The sequence below is a fragment of the Pholis gunnellus genome (assembly GCF_910591455.1).
Source record: "Pholis gunnellus genome assembly, chromosome: 23".
In the NCBI taxonomy this organism is placed as follows: Eukaryota; Metazoa; Chordata; class Actinopteri; order Perciformes; family Pholidae; genus Pholis; species Pholis gunnellus.
In genome coordinates this window covers 275,410-293,710 of record NC_136550.1, presented here as the reverse complement: position 1 = coordinate 293,710, position 18,301 = coordinate 275,410, and the positions used below count along the sequence as shown (strand labels likewise).

Below are 18,301 nucleotides of genomic sequence, written 5' to 3'. Positions count from 1 at the left end.
GTGTTGTTTCACACATCATAACATTTTATATATTATATTCAGTATTCACTAATCAATACCAAATGATTTGTAAAACATTGATGAACATTACAAAGATGGATGAGTCAGATATCTGTTAATAAATACTTTGTAAAGCATCTATAACATCATTTAGATGTTAATACTTTGTTAATGTATTACATCTATGTAATATTCATAGATGTTTTATAAATGATTTGATAATCATTAAATAATACTATATATTATACTAGATATACTATATAGATATACTAGTATATCAGGTAGAATAATGTGCAACAATAAACTGTTAATAAATAATGTACTAATATATTTAGGATAAAATTATCGTCTCTTATCCGCTGATACTATGTACAGTTATAAAGTCATTATTTCAGATAATAAACAACCTGATGATACGATAACGAGGATTAAATGATTCCTATGAATCAATAAACATTTTTATTTGTCATTTCAAAGTAAAATAAGTTTGATTAACTGTAAACGTGCCGTTTATTTATGATGGTTATTGTAAAGTAGAAGCTTATTTCTGATTGATCGATTCTTTAGTTTCTTCCTCCTCGGCTCCTCGGCTCCTCACCTCCTCAGCTCCTCGGCTCCTCACCTCCTCAGCTCCTCGGCTCCTCACCTCCTCACCTCCTCGGCTCCTCGGCTCCTCAGCTCCTCGCCTCCTCAGCTCCTCGCCTCCTCAGCTCCTCACCTCCTTCTTGCCGTTTCGTGGTTTGTTGCCTAGCAACGTGTCCATCTCTGCGATGAGGGGCGGAGTCAGCTGAGACAGAACCTCCAGGAAACAAAGACACGATGTTTACGAAGTCAACAAGCACATAAACACACGCAGGCTGCTAAGAGTACGCTGGCAGGAAATGGAAATATCCAAATGAAGTACAAGTACTTCAAAGCTGCACTTAAGTACAATAGTCGAGTAGATGTAGTTCCTGTCAGTACCCTGATAGAACCGAGGTTCTCCAGCAGCTGTTCTGTGTTGGAGACTCCGAGAAGAACCGAGCTGACGCCTTCACTACGAAGACACCACGCTGAGAGACAGGCAGAGAGACAGGTGGTGAGACAGAGAGAGAGACAGACAGACAGACAGACAGACAGGTCATCAGACAGACAGCTGGTACCTATAGCGAGCTGAGCAGCAGTGCAGTTCAGTCTGTCGGCCAGCAGGTGGAGCTCTTTGATCTTACTGAGCTGCTTCTTCCCCTCATCGCTATGGAGACGCTCCTTCAGCCACGCATAGCCCTACACACACACACACACACACACACACACACACACACACACACACACACACACACACACACACACACACACACACACACACACACACACACACACACACACACACACACACACACACACACACACAGCATTGATCACCACGTAAACAGAGTGTCTCTCTTGCTGCAAGCCAGTTTGCTGCTTAGTGTGTGTGTGTGTGTGTGTGTGTGTGTGTGTGTGTGTGTGTGTGTGTGTGTGTGTGTGTGTGTGTGTGTGGACCTTCATTGCGGCTCTAGAGCTCTCTGGGACTCCCGTGTTGTACTTCCCCGTCAGCAGACCGCAGGCTAACGGGGACCAGGTCATGGCTCCGACACCTGAGGGACACAGTTAGACCTGTTAGACCGCTACATTAACCCGGGACATAGTTAGACCTGTTAGACCGCTACATTAACCCGGGACACAGTTAGACCTGTTAGACCGCTACATTAACCCGGGACATAGTTAGACCTGAATAGACCTCCACTGGTCTGACCTCAGCTGTCCACAGTCTTAGTTAAAGACACAGTACAACGTTTAACCCTTCAGTTTCATCTCTGTGTGCAGGAAGTACTTAGCCTAGCTTAGCACAAAGATGGGAAACAGGGGGAAACTGCTAGCCTAGCTTAGCACAAAGACAGTAAATGAGGAAACTGCTAGTCTGTGTCTGTGTGTGTGTGTGTGTGTGTGTGTGTGTGTGTGTGTGTTGTACCTATCTTGTGGTAAAGCTCCGGCAGGTGAAGCTCCACTTTGTCTCTCTGGAAGTAGTGATACTCTGCCTGTTCACACACCGGAGGAACCAGGTTAAACTGCCGGGCTACTGAGTACGCCTCCTACAGGAGAGACAGACAGGTGAGACAGACAGGTGAGACAGACAGACAGGTGAGACAGGTGAGTACGCCTCCTACAGGAGAGACAGACAGGTGAGACAGACAGACAGGTGAGACAGACAGGTGAGACAGACAGGTGAGACAGACAGACAGGTGAGACAGGTGAGTACGCCTCCTACAGGTGAGACAGACAGGTGAGACAGACAGACAGGTGAGACAGACAGGTGAGACAGACAGGTGAGACAGACAGACAGGTGAGACAGGTGAGTACGCCTCCTACAGGAGAGACAGACAGGTGAGACAGACAGGTGAGACAGACAGACAGAAGAGACAGACAGGTGAGACAGGTGAGTATGCCTCCTATAGGAGAGACAGACAGGTAAAAACACAAAATGATGTTGATTAAGGGAAGATTTCTATTGAGTTTAAATCTATATGCAGCTTCTCTGAGGTTCCACTGAGGTTCCACTGAGCTTCTACTATGAGGTTCTAATGAGGTTCTAATGAGGTTCTAATGAGGTCCTACTGTGAGGTTCTACTGAGCTTCTATTGAGGTTCTCCGTTCTGCTCTACCATGATCTCCACAGCGGTCCAGCGTGACGTTCCCCAGTACATGGCCAGACCCTGATCGATCACAAAGGTCATCGCACGAACGACTTCTGTGAACACAAAGTACAAACACAACTTTGAGTTGTGAATGAATGTTGATGAACAGAACACGGTAGAACGTACTGAAAGCTACTAGAACCAGATCAGAGACGAGTAACAATGTAATTATTGTTTCAACTACGGTGAAGTTCTGAACAAAACTGGACAAAAATAAGTTCTAAAGAAAGGTTTGTGTTTGAACTGTGTGATAGTAATAACAGTGTAATAACAGTGTAATAACAGTGTCTGAGGCTCTGACCCTCCATCGGTGCGTTGATGTCACTCCTGTTGGCAAAGACGATGTCCACGTAGTCCAACTGTAGCCTGGAGAGAGATCCACGCAGACCTGCAACACACACACACACGCACGCACGCACACACGCACACACACACACACACACACACACACACACACACACACACACACACACACACACACACACACACACACACACACACACGAGATGAAAAACGACCACTAAAATAACTCAAAATGAGCACAAAGAGACATAAAAGAGATAACAATGAGACTAAACAAACAATGAGACTAAACAAACAATGAGACGATCACAGCAGAGAGAGGAAACTGTCTGAACAGAACTCGTATACGAGTGAAATATCGTTCCAGCATCTCGTTAAAGCTCCATGTTCACTGTTTCAGGAGATTTATTATGAAAATCAGTTGACAGGAAGGAACACGTCTGCTGCTACACACAGTGACTCGTGTTGTGTGATGGAGGTTTGTTTGTGCCGACAGCTCTGTCGTCAGGAAGGATGAGTTGCCTTCAGGAGGACGAACGGCGACAAAGTTTGCTTGCAGAAGATTAGAATGACTCAAAGGGTTTTAATGACTCAAAGGGTTTTAATGACTCAAAGGGTTTTAATGACTCAAAGGGTTTTAATGACTCAAAGGGTTTTAAGGACTCAAAGGGTTTTAATGACTCAAAGGGTTTTAAGGACTCAAAGGGTTTTAATGACTCAAAGGGTTTTAATGACTCAAAGGGTTTTAAGGACTCAAAGGGTTTTAAGGACTCAAAGGGTTTTAAGGACTCAAAGGGTTTTAATGACTCAAAGGGTTTTAATGACTCAAGGGGTTTTAATGACTCAAAGGGTTTTAATAACTCAAAGGGTTTTAATGACTCAAAGGGGTTTAATGACTCAAGGGGTTTTAATGACTCAAAGGGTTTTAATGACTCAAAGGGTTTTAATAACTCAAAGGGTTTTAATGACTCAAAGGGTTTTAATGACTCAAAGGGTTTTAATGACTCAAAGGGGTTTAATGACTCAAGGGGTTTTAATGACTCAAAGGGTTTTAATGACTCAAAGGGTTTTAAGGACTCAAAGGGTTTAATGACTCAAAGGGTTTTAATGACTCAAAGGGTTTTAAGGACTCAAAGGGTTTTAAGGACTCAAAGGGTTTTAAGGACTCAAAGGGTTTTAAGGACTCAAAGGGTTTTAATGACTCAAAGGGTTTTAATGACTCAAAGGGTTTTAATGACTCAAAGGGTTTTAATAACTCAAAGGGTTTTAATGACTCAAAGGGTTTTAATGACTCAAAGGGTTTTAATGACTCAAAGGGGTTTAATGACTCAAGGGGTTTTAATGACTCAAAGGGTTTTAATGACTCAAAGGGTTTTAAGGACTCAAAGGGTTTAATGACTCAAAGGGTTTTAATGACTCAAAGGGTTTTAAGGACTCAAAGGGTTTTAAGGACTCAAAGGGTTTTAATAACTCAAAGGGTTTTAAGGACTCAAAGGGTTTTAAGGACTCAAAGGGTTTTAAGGACTCAAAGGGTTTTAATGACTCAAAGGGTTTTAATGACTCAAAGGGTTTTAAGGACTCAAAGGGTTTTAAGGACTCAAAGGGTTTTAAGGACTCAAAGGGTTTTAATGACTCAAAGGGTTTTAATGACTCAAAGGGTTTTAAGGACTCAAAGGGTTTTAATGACTCAAAGGGTTTTAAGGACTCAAAGGGTTTTAATGACTCAAAGGGTTTTAAGGACTCAAAGGGTTTTAATGACTCAAAGGGTTTTAAGGACTCAAAGGGTTTTAAGGACTCAAAGGGTTTTAATGACTCAAAGGGTTTTAAGGACTCAAAGGGTTTTAATGACTCAAAGGGTTTTAAGGACTCAAAGGGTTTTAAGGACTCAAAGGGTTTTAAGGACTCAAAGGGTTTTAAGGACTCAAAGGGTTTTAATGACTCAAAGGGTTTTAATGGAGGTTAACAGCAGTCACAGTGAACACTCATATGTTCACATGTCTACATGTTAACCCTCAGAGAGAGAGAGATGTGGGCTGAACACTTGTTAAATACATGTAGTTAATGTTATAGTTATAATGTTAATAATGATAATAATGTTATTAATGTTATTAATGTTATAATGTTAATAATGATAATAATGTTATTAATGTTATGTTAATAATGATGATGTATATTTAATAATATTAATAATGTTAATAATGATAATGATAATAATGTTAACAATGTTATGAATGTTGATGTATATTTAATAATGTTATTAATGTTAACAATGTTATTAATGTTAATGTATATTTAATAATGTTATTAAAGTTAATAGTTCTGAATGAACTTCAGCTGAACTACAACCTTGAAGTAAAACAGAGTATTTTTACTGTGTGGTATTAATACTTTTACTGTAACAGAGTATTTGATCAGCTGTTTTACTGAAACAATAAAACAATACTCTGTTACAGTAAAAGTACTAAACCCACACTGTAAAAACAAAGTACTCGTGTTTTTACTGCAGTAAAGGATCCGAGTACTTCCTGCTGCTCTGGACTCTCACACGGTTTCTGCTGTTTCTGGATCCGTTTCTGGGATTCTTTGGAGGTTAAATTCAGCGTCTCAGAGAAATATTTAAGTCAACAGAGCTGATCACAGCTTTCAGCAGGACGGATGATTGACTGATCTGTGTGTGTGTGTGTGTGTGTGTGTGTGTGTGTGTGTGTGTGTGTGTGTGTGTGTGTGTGTGTGTGTGTGTGTGTGTGTGTGTGTGTGTGTGTGTGTGTGTGTGTGTAACACTCTTAATCCAGTCTTGGTGTGACTGAGCCTCTTAAAGCCTTGACGACCTCCAACAACCGACAGAGGACACTGGCCAACTGTGTGTGTGTGTGTGTGTGTGTGTGTGTGTGTGTGTGTGAGTGTGTTATTATGTGTGTGTGTTTGTGTTATTGTGTGTGTGTGTTTGTGTGTGTTTGTGTTATTATGTATGTGTGTGTGTTTGTGTTATTGTGTGTGTTTGTGTTATTATGTGTGTGTGTTTGTGTTATTGTGTGTGTGTGTTTGTGTGTGTTTGTGTTATTATGTATGTGTGTGTGTTTGTGTTATTATGTGTGTTTGTGTTATTGTGTGTGTTTGTGTTATTATGTGTGTGTGTTTGTGTTATTGTGTGTGTTTGTGTTATTATGTGTGTGTGTTTGTGTTATTGTGTGTGTTTGTGTTATTATGTGTGTGTGTTTGTGTTATTGTGTGTGTTTGTGTTATTATGTGTGTGTGTTTGTGTTATTGTGTGTGTTTGTGTTATTATGTATGTTTGTGTTATTATGTGTGTGTGCGTGTGTTATTGTGTGTGTGTGTGTGTGTGTGTCTGTAATCGTTGGTTTCTCAGTGTACATCATAGTAACAAATATCTAGAATCTGACATTGACAGTAATTAAACATCCTTCATATAAAACATGTTCAACATTATTCAATCTTCCTCATAAACAGTTTTATTATTATAATTATCTTTATAACAGAAATCAATATTCAAATGTTCTGATGGAGACATTAAAGGAACATTTCACGATGAACAAGCTTCATAAAGGGTTTTGTAATAAAGCATTAGTGATAAAATAAGCAGATCATTAAGATGACACTTCTACTGCTAGCTGCTAATGCTAACCTGATGACCAGCCAGCACTCACACCAACGAAGAAGAAGACACATCTGTGGAACATATATAACGTTTTCTACAAAGCATCTATGACATCATACCTCTTAACATAAATATAAATGATTTATAACATTGTGTTGTATGATGACAACACAGCTGAACACCAGCAGCCACGACACATGGAGTCACCAGTTAACACGGTCACTGCTTAAACTGGAACACCGGCAGCGTTTTCTTTAAAGACTCAACTTAAAACGTTTACCTTCGATGATGTGTTTCCGTGACAACCCTCGCTCTGTCTCCGCCCTGTAAACACAAACTCACACTTTACTACACACAGTCTCAATGAAACACCTCGCTGGACAGTATAATATAAATATATATAAATATATATATATATCAGTGCTGCGCAACGATTACAATGTTTAATTGTGATTAATCTCATTGTTGTGTTAAAGTTCATAATGAATCTAAAGTAGTGTGTTGAGCTCTTCTATGTTAAAGTGCTGCTCTATGAACTAAAGGTCAACATTTGGTTTAAACACGTTAAACTCATCAGGTTCTTGTTAACAGCAGGATTCTCTTCACACAGCAGCAGTTATAACACAGTTATAATGATTCTGATCATAGATATTCAGCGTGTTCACAACTTTATCTTCATGTGTGTCAGAGATGAATTTAAATATACATCTTGAAACCTGAAACCTATCTACGTCATGTTTTATGTTTGTTAAACTCTCAGTAGTGATAACTAAATGATATGATTATTATACATATTACAAACTAAACACTTTAAAAACTCTAAAACAATCATTTAAATGAATCATTTATTTGTTGGTATGTTGGTCAGACACTATGCAGCGCTGATTAGCGTAACATGTGTGATGTTTGTTATAAATGTACGTTGGTACATAGAGGGTGATGAGAAGCTGTACATGGAGGGACTTAGGACCCAGGGGAATGTAGGGGAAGAAAACAGGAAGAGACGCCACACAAACAGCTGTTCACCGCTCGCTGCCGGTTCTTGTGTTAAAAATGTCGCTTAATAATAAAAAAAAAAAAAAAAAAACTGCGTTAATGCCGACAATATAATTGTCGGCATTAATAAATGAATGCGTTAACGCGATAATAACGCGTTAACTTTCCCAGCACTAATATATATATATATATATATATATATACAGTATATGTTGTATTCCTATATAACACAGCACTTACTGTCCTCCCCAGTAGATCTTAGTGGTCACCACATAACTGGACCTCCTGGTGGACAAAGAGACACAGAGAGACAAAGAGACAAAGAGACAGATACATGGAGATAAAGAGACAGAGACAAAGAGACACAAAGGTACAAAGAAACACAAAGATACAAAGATACAAGGATACAAAGAGACAAAGAGACAAAGAGACAAAGGAGACACAGAGAGACAAAGAGACAAAGAGACAGATACATGGAGATAAAGAGACAGAGCCAAAGAGACACAAAGGTACAAAGAAACACAAAGATACAAAGATACAAGGAGACAAAGATACAAAGAGACACAGATAGTGAGAATTATATGGAGGAAAACTGCCGAGTCACATTCAGGTTATTATCACAACGTTTGGTCCAGCAGTAGAAGAAGTATTCAGGTAATTTACTGCAGTAAAAGTACTAATACACACTGTGAAAATACTCCACTGGAAGTAAAAGTCTTGTATAATAACCTGACTGAAGTAAACGTATATAAATGTAGTAAAAGTGATGGGTCAGTACAATTTATATCTGATGTTTCTGGATTAATATTCCTGCATTAATGTGTTTGTACATCAATGGTTCATATTCTATAAGAGAGACATTCACCTCCATCTTTTCTTCTTCAGGATGTTTCCCAGAGTCGTCTCCGCCCTGAGAGACAGAATGAGACGTTAGTCCTCTATGAAGATATATATTTAAATATATATATAATAATATGAGTTCACTGGATTCTACACATAATACTTTTCAATGTCACAATGGCTGCTTGTCCTGAATGACAAGTACAATTGAAAATGTCTCCATTTCCACTAAAGTTTACGTTCTGAATGGAAGTTATTTAATCGTATACATATTGAGATGTGAGACAGTCAGACAGTTGGTACTGTACCTGCCTGAGGCGTAAACCTCTGCAGTGTCGAACAAGTTCACTCCGCTGTCGTACGCCTCAGTCATCACTCTCTCCGCCATCTACACACAGAGAGGCAGTAATACACGTTATGTAACACACACACACACACACACACACTACAACACACACATACTGAGTACCTCATCAGAGATCTGAGAGCCAAATGTCACCCATGTTCCTGAGAAGAGAGAAAGAACATCAGTGATTGTGTACTTTATGTGTCAGTGTGTGTTGTGTGTGTGTGTGTGTGTGAACATGTGTTGTAATGTGTGTATTGTGTGTGTTTATGTTGTAGTGTGTGTGTGTTTTAGAGTGTGTGTGTTGTAGTGTGTGTGTATTCTCACCAAGTCCTAAACAAGACACTCTCAGTCCAGATTTCCCAAGATTCCTGCAAAAAAAAGAAAATCACATCCATCAGTTAAAGGATGAATGAAACCAGGTGACCTCATCACAGTGAAGCCTCATTATCACTGTAGTGTTGTACGTATGTGGTCTGGTCCCTGTATGTGGTCTGGTCCCTGTATGTGGTCTGGTCCCCTGTATGTGGTCTGGTCCCCGGTATGTGGTCTGGTCCCTGTATGTGGTCTGGTCCCTGTATGTGGTCTGGTCCCCTGTATGTGGTCTGGTCCCCTGTATGTGGTCTGGTCCCCGGTATGTGGTCTGGTCCCCTGTATGTGGTCTTGTTCCTGTATGTGGTCTGGTCCCCTGTATGTGGTCTGGTCCCTGTATGTGGTCTTGTTCCTGTATGTGGTCTGGTCCCCTGTATGTGGTCTGGTCCCCTGTATGTGGTCTGGTCCCTGTATGTGGTCTGGTCCCCTGTATGTGGTCTTGTTCCTGTATGTGGTCTGGTCCCACACTCACAGACATGCACACACACACAATACTCATTAAGAGGTCACACAGATGGTTCAGTTTATACATTAAGACGTAAATACAGATTATTTCAGTACATCTGTGTGTGTGTGTGTGTGTGTGTGTGTGTGTGTGTGTGTGTGTGTGTGTGTGTGTGTGTGTGTGTGTGTGTGTGTGTGTGTGTGTGTGAACTGAAATGACCAAAAAAGCAGCTTCAGACATTTTAACAAAAGGAGCTAAAAATACAAACACATGATTCAAAACTCAGAGAGACAGACAGACAGACAGACAGACAGACAGACAGACAGACAGAGAGACAGACAGACAGAGAGACAGACAGACAAACAGAGAGACAGACAGACATTGGTATTCATATCTCAAACAAAGGTACACATCTCAAATACATAAATGATGGGACTGATAGCTATAAATAGGCTCAAACATAAATCAATAGGTCAAGGTCAGTCATAGCAGAGTCACAGTCATCAATATTCACGTCATCGTCCAAGATCAAGTCATCAATATTTCATCCGGGTCAATTTTGAGCCATCGGGTCTGAAACCAGGTCGTCAACATCACCAAGTCTCTTTCAGACCGAGTATCAATATCTGAGTCATTAATATTAAAGTTTAACAGACACATCACTCATCAATGATCACTACTGAGATCTGATCAATGGGTCAGATCAGTTTGGCTGAACGTCTCACATGTTCTTCTGCTCGCCTTCAATCAGTGAGAGGAAAACACACAACCCTGTACTTCTGTACTAGTGAGGACCTTTATTGACGTGAGGCAACACCAAACCCCTGATCCTTAATCCTTCACACTAAAACCCAAACCCCTAACTCATAATCTCTAAACCCTAATCCCTGACCCTGAACCCTGAACCCCTAACCAATAACCCCTTTCCCCTAATCATTAACCCTTGATCGCTAACACCTAATTCCCTAACTCCTAGTTTGTAACTCCTTATCGATAATACCTAATCCCCAAACCCTGATCCCTAACTTGACTGTAACCTCAACCTTAAAACTTCTGTCTCTGAACCCTCAGTTGGTCATCAGTCTATTCAAACCTTGTTATTGAAGAAGTGAGACAGATGTTGTGTATTTGGTGTCTAAAGGCCGGTACTCTGATTAAAAGTTAAAAATCCTTTAATGATAAATGGAAAACCCTCAGAAAGTCTTCATCAGGGTAGAAACATCAATGAAGACTAATGTTCAAATCAAAACTCACCGAGGTCAAGTGATGTGTGTGACATGTCATGTTAATATTTAAAGACAATATACGACAGTGGAATAAAAAAAGAACTGGAACAAACTACAGCCGAGATACAAACCAAACTACAGCCGAGATACAAACCAAACTACAGCCGAGATACAAACCAAACTACAGCCGAGATATAAACCAAACTACAGCCAAGATACAAACCAAACTACAGCCGAGATATAAACCAAACTACAGCCAAGATACAAACCAAACTACAGCCGAGATATAAACCAAACTACAGCCAAGATACAAACAAAACTACAGCCGAGATACAAACCAAACTACAGCCGAGATACAAACCAAACTACAGCCGAGATACAAACCAAACTACAGCCGAGATACAAACCAAACTACAGCCAAGATACAAACCAAACTACAGCCGAGATACAAACCAAACTACAGCCGACATACAAACCAAACTACAACCAAGATACAAACAAAACTACAGCCAAGATACAAACAAAACTACAGTCGCAACACAAATAAAACTACAGCCAAAATACAAACAAAACTACAGCCAAAATACAAACCAAACTACAGCCGACATACAAACCAAACTACAACCAAGATACAAACAAAACTACAGCCAAGATACAAACAAAACTACAGTCGCAACACAAATAAAACTACAGCCAATATACAAACCAAACTACAGCCGAGATGTAAACCAAACTACAGCCGAGATGTAAACCAAACTACAGCCGAGATATAAACCAAACTACAGCCGAGATACAAACCAAACTATAGCCGAGATACAAACCAAACTACAGCCGAGATACAAACCAAACTATAGCCGAGATACAAACCAAACTACAGCCGAGATACAAACCAAACTATAGCCGAGATATAAACCAAACTACAACCTAAATACAAACCAGACTGCAGCCAATATACAAACAAAACTAGTCGACTCACTGCACCTGTCTGGTCATGTGACGTCTCACTGTCTCACTGTCTCACCCACTCTCTCTCTCTCTCTCTCTCACCTGTACTTCATGTTGCTATGACGACCGAGGGCCTCCTTCATGTGGGCGTGGCCTAAGAGGGTGTGTCTATTCACCGGCTCCGCCCTGACCTTTGTCTGACAGGCGGGGGCGCTGCTGGTGTTCATCGCCACCCGCCGCTCCTTCATCGGGTGCTCGTTGGCCCCGCCTCCTCCGCCCCCCCCCACATTACACGCTATGGACACCTGCATCCTGGTCGCTACGGTAACAGGCCTTATATATACATATATAAATAACTATATATATGCTGTATATATATATAACAAGCTTTAAAGTCTCAAAACATCGTCAGGAAACCGCCGCTGCCGCCAAGGTCGCCGGTCGATATGGTGACGATGGAAAGAATTCATGAGTGGGACGTTTAACTTTTGATCAATCAGCCAATCAGAACACACGACGATACGACGCACACGCTACAACTTTCTGTTAGTCTCTGACATCCCGTCGTCGGCCCAACACACTGTCCCACCGCCAGAGCCCTGAGGAGGAGGAGGAGGAGGAGGTGATGAAGATGATGATGAACAGCGTCCGTCTGTCCACAGGAGAGAAAAAAAAACAGACGGAAGGAAAGCAACAAGAAGAGAATATCTCAAATAAAAACAAGCCAGCCTCCGTCCTCTGGATTCTACTGAGAGGTAGAGAGACAGGGAGGGAGGGGGAGGGAGGGGGGGTGGCCCCTCCCCCTGCCGTCTCTGTCGGCTGCACACTGGGCGAGCGAGCATTCAACTGACAGAGAGAGAGAGAGACACAGCAGCTCTGTATACAATGCAGGAAACTATAGTAATGTTACAGCTATCAGTTCATGTGACTTTATTAAGATTCTATATTAAATCATAATGTACTGACTTGGTTTTACTGCCCGTGAGGCTCAGTGTAGGGCAAGAAAACACCCACGATCCGTGTGCTATGGAATCCACAAAGTGTCAGTTTAAACCTGCTCACACACTGTTGTAAACAGCCAATCACATGTGACTAGAACAAACCAAACTACAGCCACAATATAAAACTAAACTACAGCGATAATACAAACTAAACTACAGCGACAATACAAACTAAACTACAGCGATAATACAAACTAAACTACAGCGACAATACAAACTAAACTACAGCGATAATACAAACTAAACTACAGCGATAATACAAACTAAACTACAGCGACAATACAAACTAAACTACAGCGATAATACAAACTAAACTACAGCGACAATACGAACTAAACTCAGGTTTATAGTTAGGGCTGGCTCAGGTTTATAGTTAGGGCTGAATCAGGTTTATAGTTAGGGCTGGTTCAGGTTTATAGTTAGGGCTGGTTCAGGTTTATAGTTAGGACTGGTTCAGGTTTATAGTTAGGGCTGGCTCAGGTTTATAGTTAGGGCTGGTTCAGGTTTATAGTTAGGGCTGGTTCAGGTTTATAGTTAGGACTGGTTCAGGTTTATAGTTACGACTGGTTCAGGTTTATAGTTAGGGCTGGCTCAGGTTTATAGTTAGGGCTGGTTCAGGTTTATAGTTAGGACTGGTTCAGGTTTATAGTTAGGACTGGTTCAGGTTTATAGTTAGGACTGGTTCAGGTTTATAGTTAGGACTGGTTCAGGTTTATAGTTAGGGCTGGCTCAGGTTTATAGTTAGGGCTGGTTCAGGTTTATAGTTAGGACTGGTTCAGGTTTATAGTTAGGACTGGCTCAGGTTTATAGTTAGGACTGGCTCAGGTTTATAGTTAGGGCTGGTTCAGGTTTATAGTTAGGGCTGGCTCAGGTTTATAGTTAGGACTGGTTCAGGTTTATAGTTAGGGCTGGCTCAGGTTTATAGTTAGGACTGGTTTAGGTTTATAGTTAGGGCTGGTTCAGGTTTATAGTTAGGACTGAATCAGGTTTATAGTTAGGGCTGAATCAGGTTTATAGTTAGGGCTGACTCAGGTTTATAGTTAGGGCTGGTTCAGGTTTATAGTTAGGGCTGGTTCAGGTTTATAGTTAGGACTGAATCAGGTTTATAGTTAGGGCTGGCTCAGGTTTATAGTTAGGGCTGGTTCAGGTTTATAGTTAGGGCTGACTCAGGTTTATAGTTAGGACTGGCTCAGGTTTATAGTTAGGGCTGGTTCAGGTTTATAGTTAGGACTGAATCAGGTTTATAGTTAGGGCTGACTCAGGTTTATAGTTAGGACTGGCTCAGGTTTATAGTTAGGACTGGCTCAGGTTTGCCTTGGACCAGCCCCTAGATATGCTGTTATAGGCCCAGACTGCTGGAGGACTGTTATCTGGACCCTGGTCCTGCCTGACACCCACTGCTACTATCATTATTATTATGAGTCACATTTCTATTACTATTACTGATACCATTACTGCTGTTATTATCATTTATATTCTACTATATCCACTGCTGCTGTCATTATTAGTAGTCAGGTTTCCATCATTATTATACTTAATAATCTCATTATATGAATCATTTCTGTCATATGCATTGAATGTGTTTTAACTGTTGTGTTGTTAATTCTGTAACCCTCTGAGACAACATAGTGGTTTGTGATTTTGTGCTATACAAAATTAAGTGAATTGAAGTGTTAATTTGCACCACTGATTTGTAAAAATAATGTTTCTCAGCTCCTATTTTGTCCGTCTGTATGTTATGTGGAAGCTTCTTGCAGATAATCTGAAGCTGAGGACAGAGAAGAAGAAGTGTTTCAGACCCTCCCCCACTCTTCTTGTCCCTCTTCTTCTCTCCATCATGTAGCACACATTAGAGCTGAACACAGAGACACAGTGTGAAGCCTGAGGCTGAAGGTATGCTGTCACTAATGTGGATTACAAGAGTAGCTGCACAGAGTCATTGCTCTGATATGTGTCTGACTGGTGGTTCTATTTCCACACTTTGTATTGTTTGAGTTTCCATTATCTAAAATACAAACCACACTACGGCTAAAATACAAACCACACTACAGCTAAAATACAAACCACAATACAGCTAAAATACAAACCACAATACAGCTAAAATACAAACCACACTACAGCTAAAATACAAACCACACTTCAGCTAAAATACAAACCAAACTACAGCTAAAATACAAACCACACTACAGCTAAAATACAAACCACACTACAGCTAAAATACAAACCACACTACAGCTAACATACAAACCACACTACAGCTAAAATACAAACCACACTACAGCTAAAATACAAACCACAATACAGCTAAAATACAAACCACAATACAGCTAAAATACAAACCACACTACAGCTAAAATACAAACCACACTTCAGCTAAAATACAAACCAAACTACAGCTAAAATACAAACCACACTACAGCTAAAATACAAACCACACTACAGCTAAAATACAAACCACACTACAGCTAAAATACAAACCACACTACAGCTAAAATACAAACCACACTACAGCTAAAATACAAACCACACTACAGCTAAAATACAAACCACACTACAGCTAAAATACAAACCACACTACAGCTAAAATACAAACCACACTACGGCTAAAATACAAACCACACTTCAGCTAAAATACAAACCACACTACAGCTAAAATACAGACCACACTACGGCTAAAATACAAACCACACTACAGCTAAAATACAAACCACACTATAGCTAACATACAAACCAAACTACGGCTAAAATACAAACCACACTACGGCTAAAATACAAACCACACTACAGCTAAAATACAAACCACACTACAGCTAAAATACAAACCACACTACAGCTAAAATACAGACCACACTACGGCTAAAATACAAACCACACTACAGCTAAAATACAAACCACACTACGGCTAAAATACAAACCACACTACGGCTAAAATACAAACCACACTACAGCTAAAATACAAACCAAACTACGGCTAAAATACAAACCACACTACAGCTAACATACAAACCACACTACAGCTAAAATACAAACCACACTACAGCTAACATACAAACCACACTACGGCTAAAATACAAACCACACTACGGCTAAAATACAAACCACACTACAGCTAACATACAAACCACACTACAGCTAAAATACAAACCAAACTACGGCTAAAATACAAACCACACTACAGCTAACATACAAACCACACTACAGCTAAAATACAAACCACACTACAGCTAACATACAAACCACACTACGGCTAAAATACAAACCACACTACGGCTAAAATACAAACCACACTACAGCTAACATACAAACCAAACTACGGCTAAAATACAAACCAAACTACAGCTACCAGCTGATGTCACTCACAGACACAGTTGTAATGTGTTAATACTGTGTTTGAATGTACTAATACTGTACTGTTATATAGTGCTAGTAGTTATATAGAGAGTGGAGATGCTGATTCAGCCTTCATTCTGGTCTGGACAAACACACACAGAGCTGATGAACTACTGGAGCAAAACAGTCTAATACAACATCAGAACCATGAGTCAGCACACTCAGGAGCCAATCCAAATCCCTGGGATTGTACAGCAATACATATATATATACTGTACTGTATATATATACAGTATATATATATATATGTGTGTGTGTAAGAGAGAGAGCATATAATAGAATGTTATTGGTAGAACTGAAATAAGAAAATAAGAAAGGTTTGTTAATGTTATTGACTGCAAACTGTAAAGTATAAAATAATATAACTTAAGAAAGAATTATATAAAGTAACATGAGGATCTCTATGTTAATGAAGTATACACATAATCTCATCATCCTCTAGTGGCCAGACAGTGTAATTACAACTTCACCAAACAGTCTGTAAACTCCAAATCAGACCAGATACAAGTCAACCAGACTACAACCTAAATACAAACCAGACTACAGCCAAGATACAAACCAGACTACAACCAAGATACAAACCAGACTACAACCAAGATACAAACCAGACTACAACCAAGATACAAACCAGACTACAGCCAAGATACGAACCAGACTACAACCAAGATACAAACCAGACTACAACCAAGATACAAACCAGACTACAACCAAGATACAAACCAAACTACAACCAAGATACAAACCAGACTACAGCCAAGATACAAACCAGACTACAACCAAGATACAAACCAGACTACAGCCAAGATACAAACCAGACTACAGCCAAGATACGAACCAGACTACAACCAAGATACAAACCAGACTACAGCCAAGATACGAACCAGACTACAACCAAGATACAAACCAGACTACAGCCAAGATACAAACAACTACAACCAAGATACAAACCAAACTACAACCAAGATACAAACCAAACTACAACCAAGATACAAACCAGACTACAGCCAAGATACAAACCAGACTACAACCAAGATACAAACCAGACTACAGCCAAGATACAAACAACTACAACCAAGATACAAACCAGACTACAGCCAAGATACAAACCAGACTACAACCAAGATACAAACCAGACTACAGCCAAGATACAAACCAGACTACAACCAAGATACAAACAACTACAACCAAGATACAAACCAAACTACAACCAAGATACAAACCAGACTACAACCAAGATACAAACCAGACTACAGCCAAGATACAAACAACTACAACCAAGATACAAACCAAACTACAACCAAGATACAAACCAAACTACAACCAAGATACAAACCAGACTACAGCCAAGATACAAACCAGACTACAACCAAGATACAAACCAGACTACAGCCCAGATACAAACCAAACTACAACCAAGATACAAACCAGACTACAGCCAAGATACAAACCAGACTACAACCAAGATACAAACCAGACTACAACCAAGATACAAACCAAACTACAACCACAATACAAACAAAACTACAGATGTGGTGGGCTATTTCACCTAAAATGTATGTGGTTCATTCACGTAACGATACTAAAAACAGCTGGAGGGTGATCAGCGCGACATACCGGTGTCTCACCTGTCTCACTGCGTCTCACCTGTACGGCATGTTACTCTGCTCCATGGTGACATCACACTCCTTCAGGTATATCTCCAGTCGTCGTCTCTCCATCAGCCTCCTCGCTGCCTCCAGGATCTGAGACGCCAGCACGGATTCTTCTTTCTCCTTCGTTTCTTTCTTCCCGTCACTCTTCTCTGGTTTCCCAGGATTCCCTCTGTTCACCTTCGGCTTCTTGTTGAACCCGTACAGCTCCTCCACTGAAAACTTCCCGCCTTTTCCTCCTGCAGCCGCCGACCCGACAGCAGCAGCTGTGGGCGGCACCCGACCTGCAAACATGGCTGACCCCGAGGAGAGAGAGATGAACAACAAAGCTAATAATGAAAGACAACAATGAAAACATCTACAACCAAACTACAGCCAAAACTAAACTAAAGCCCAAATACAAACCACACTACAGCTTCGTTAAAAATCAAACCATAGCCAACATAAACTACGGCTAA

The 18,301-nt window shown here is 40.4% G+C and overlaps 1 protein-coding gene across 1 annotated transcript; it reads right to left on the bottom strand.

The window, feature by feature from the left end:
• Window positions 1-561: 561 nt before the first annotated feature.
• LOC306714672 (voltage-gated potassium channel subunit beta-2-like) lies at window positions 562-18,137 on the bottom strand (the record flags this gene model as incomplete). Its single annotated transcript, XM_079184755.1, has 14 exons — window positions 562-799; window positions 964-1,052; window positions 1,143-1,263; window positions 1,522-1,616; window positions 1,991-2,111; window positions 2,682-2,767; window positions 3,016-3,102; window positions 6,914-6,957; window positions 7,870-7,914; window positions 8,495-8,539; window positions 8,778-8,857; window positions 8,939-8,976; window positions 9,143-9,186; window positions 17,839-18,137. The coding sequence occupies 14 exons, from the start codon at window positions 18,135-18,137 to the stop codon at window positions 707-709; spliced, it is 1,287 nt and encodes a 428-aa protein (XP_079040881.1). The 3' UTR covers window positions 562-706.
• Window positions 18,138-18,301: the final 164 nt, after the last annotated feature.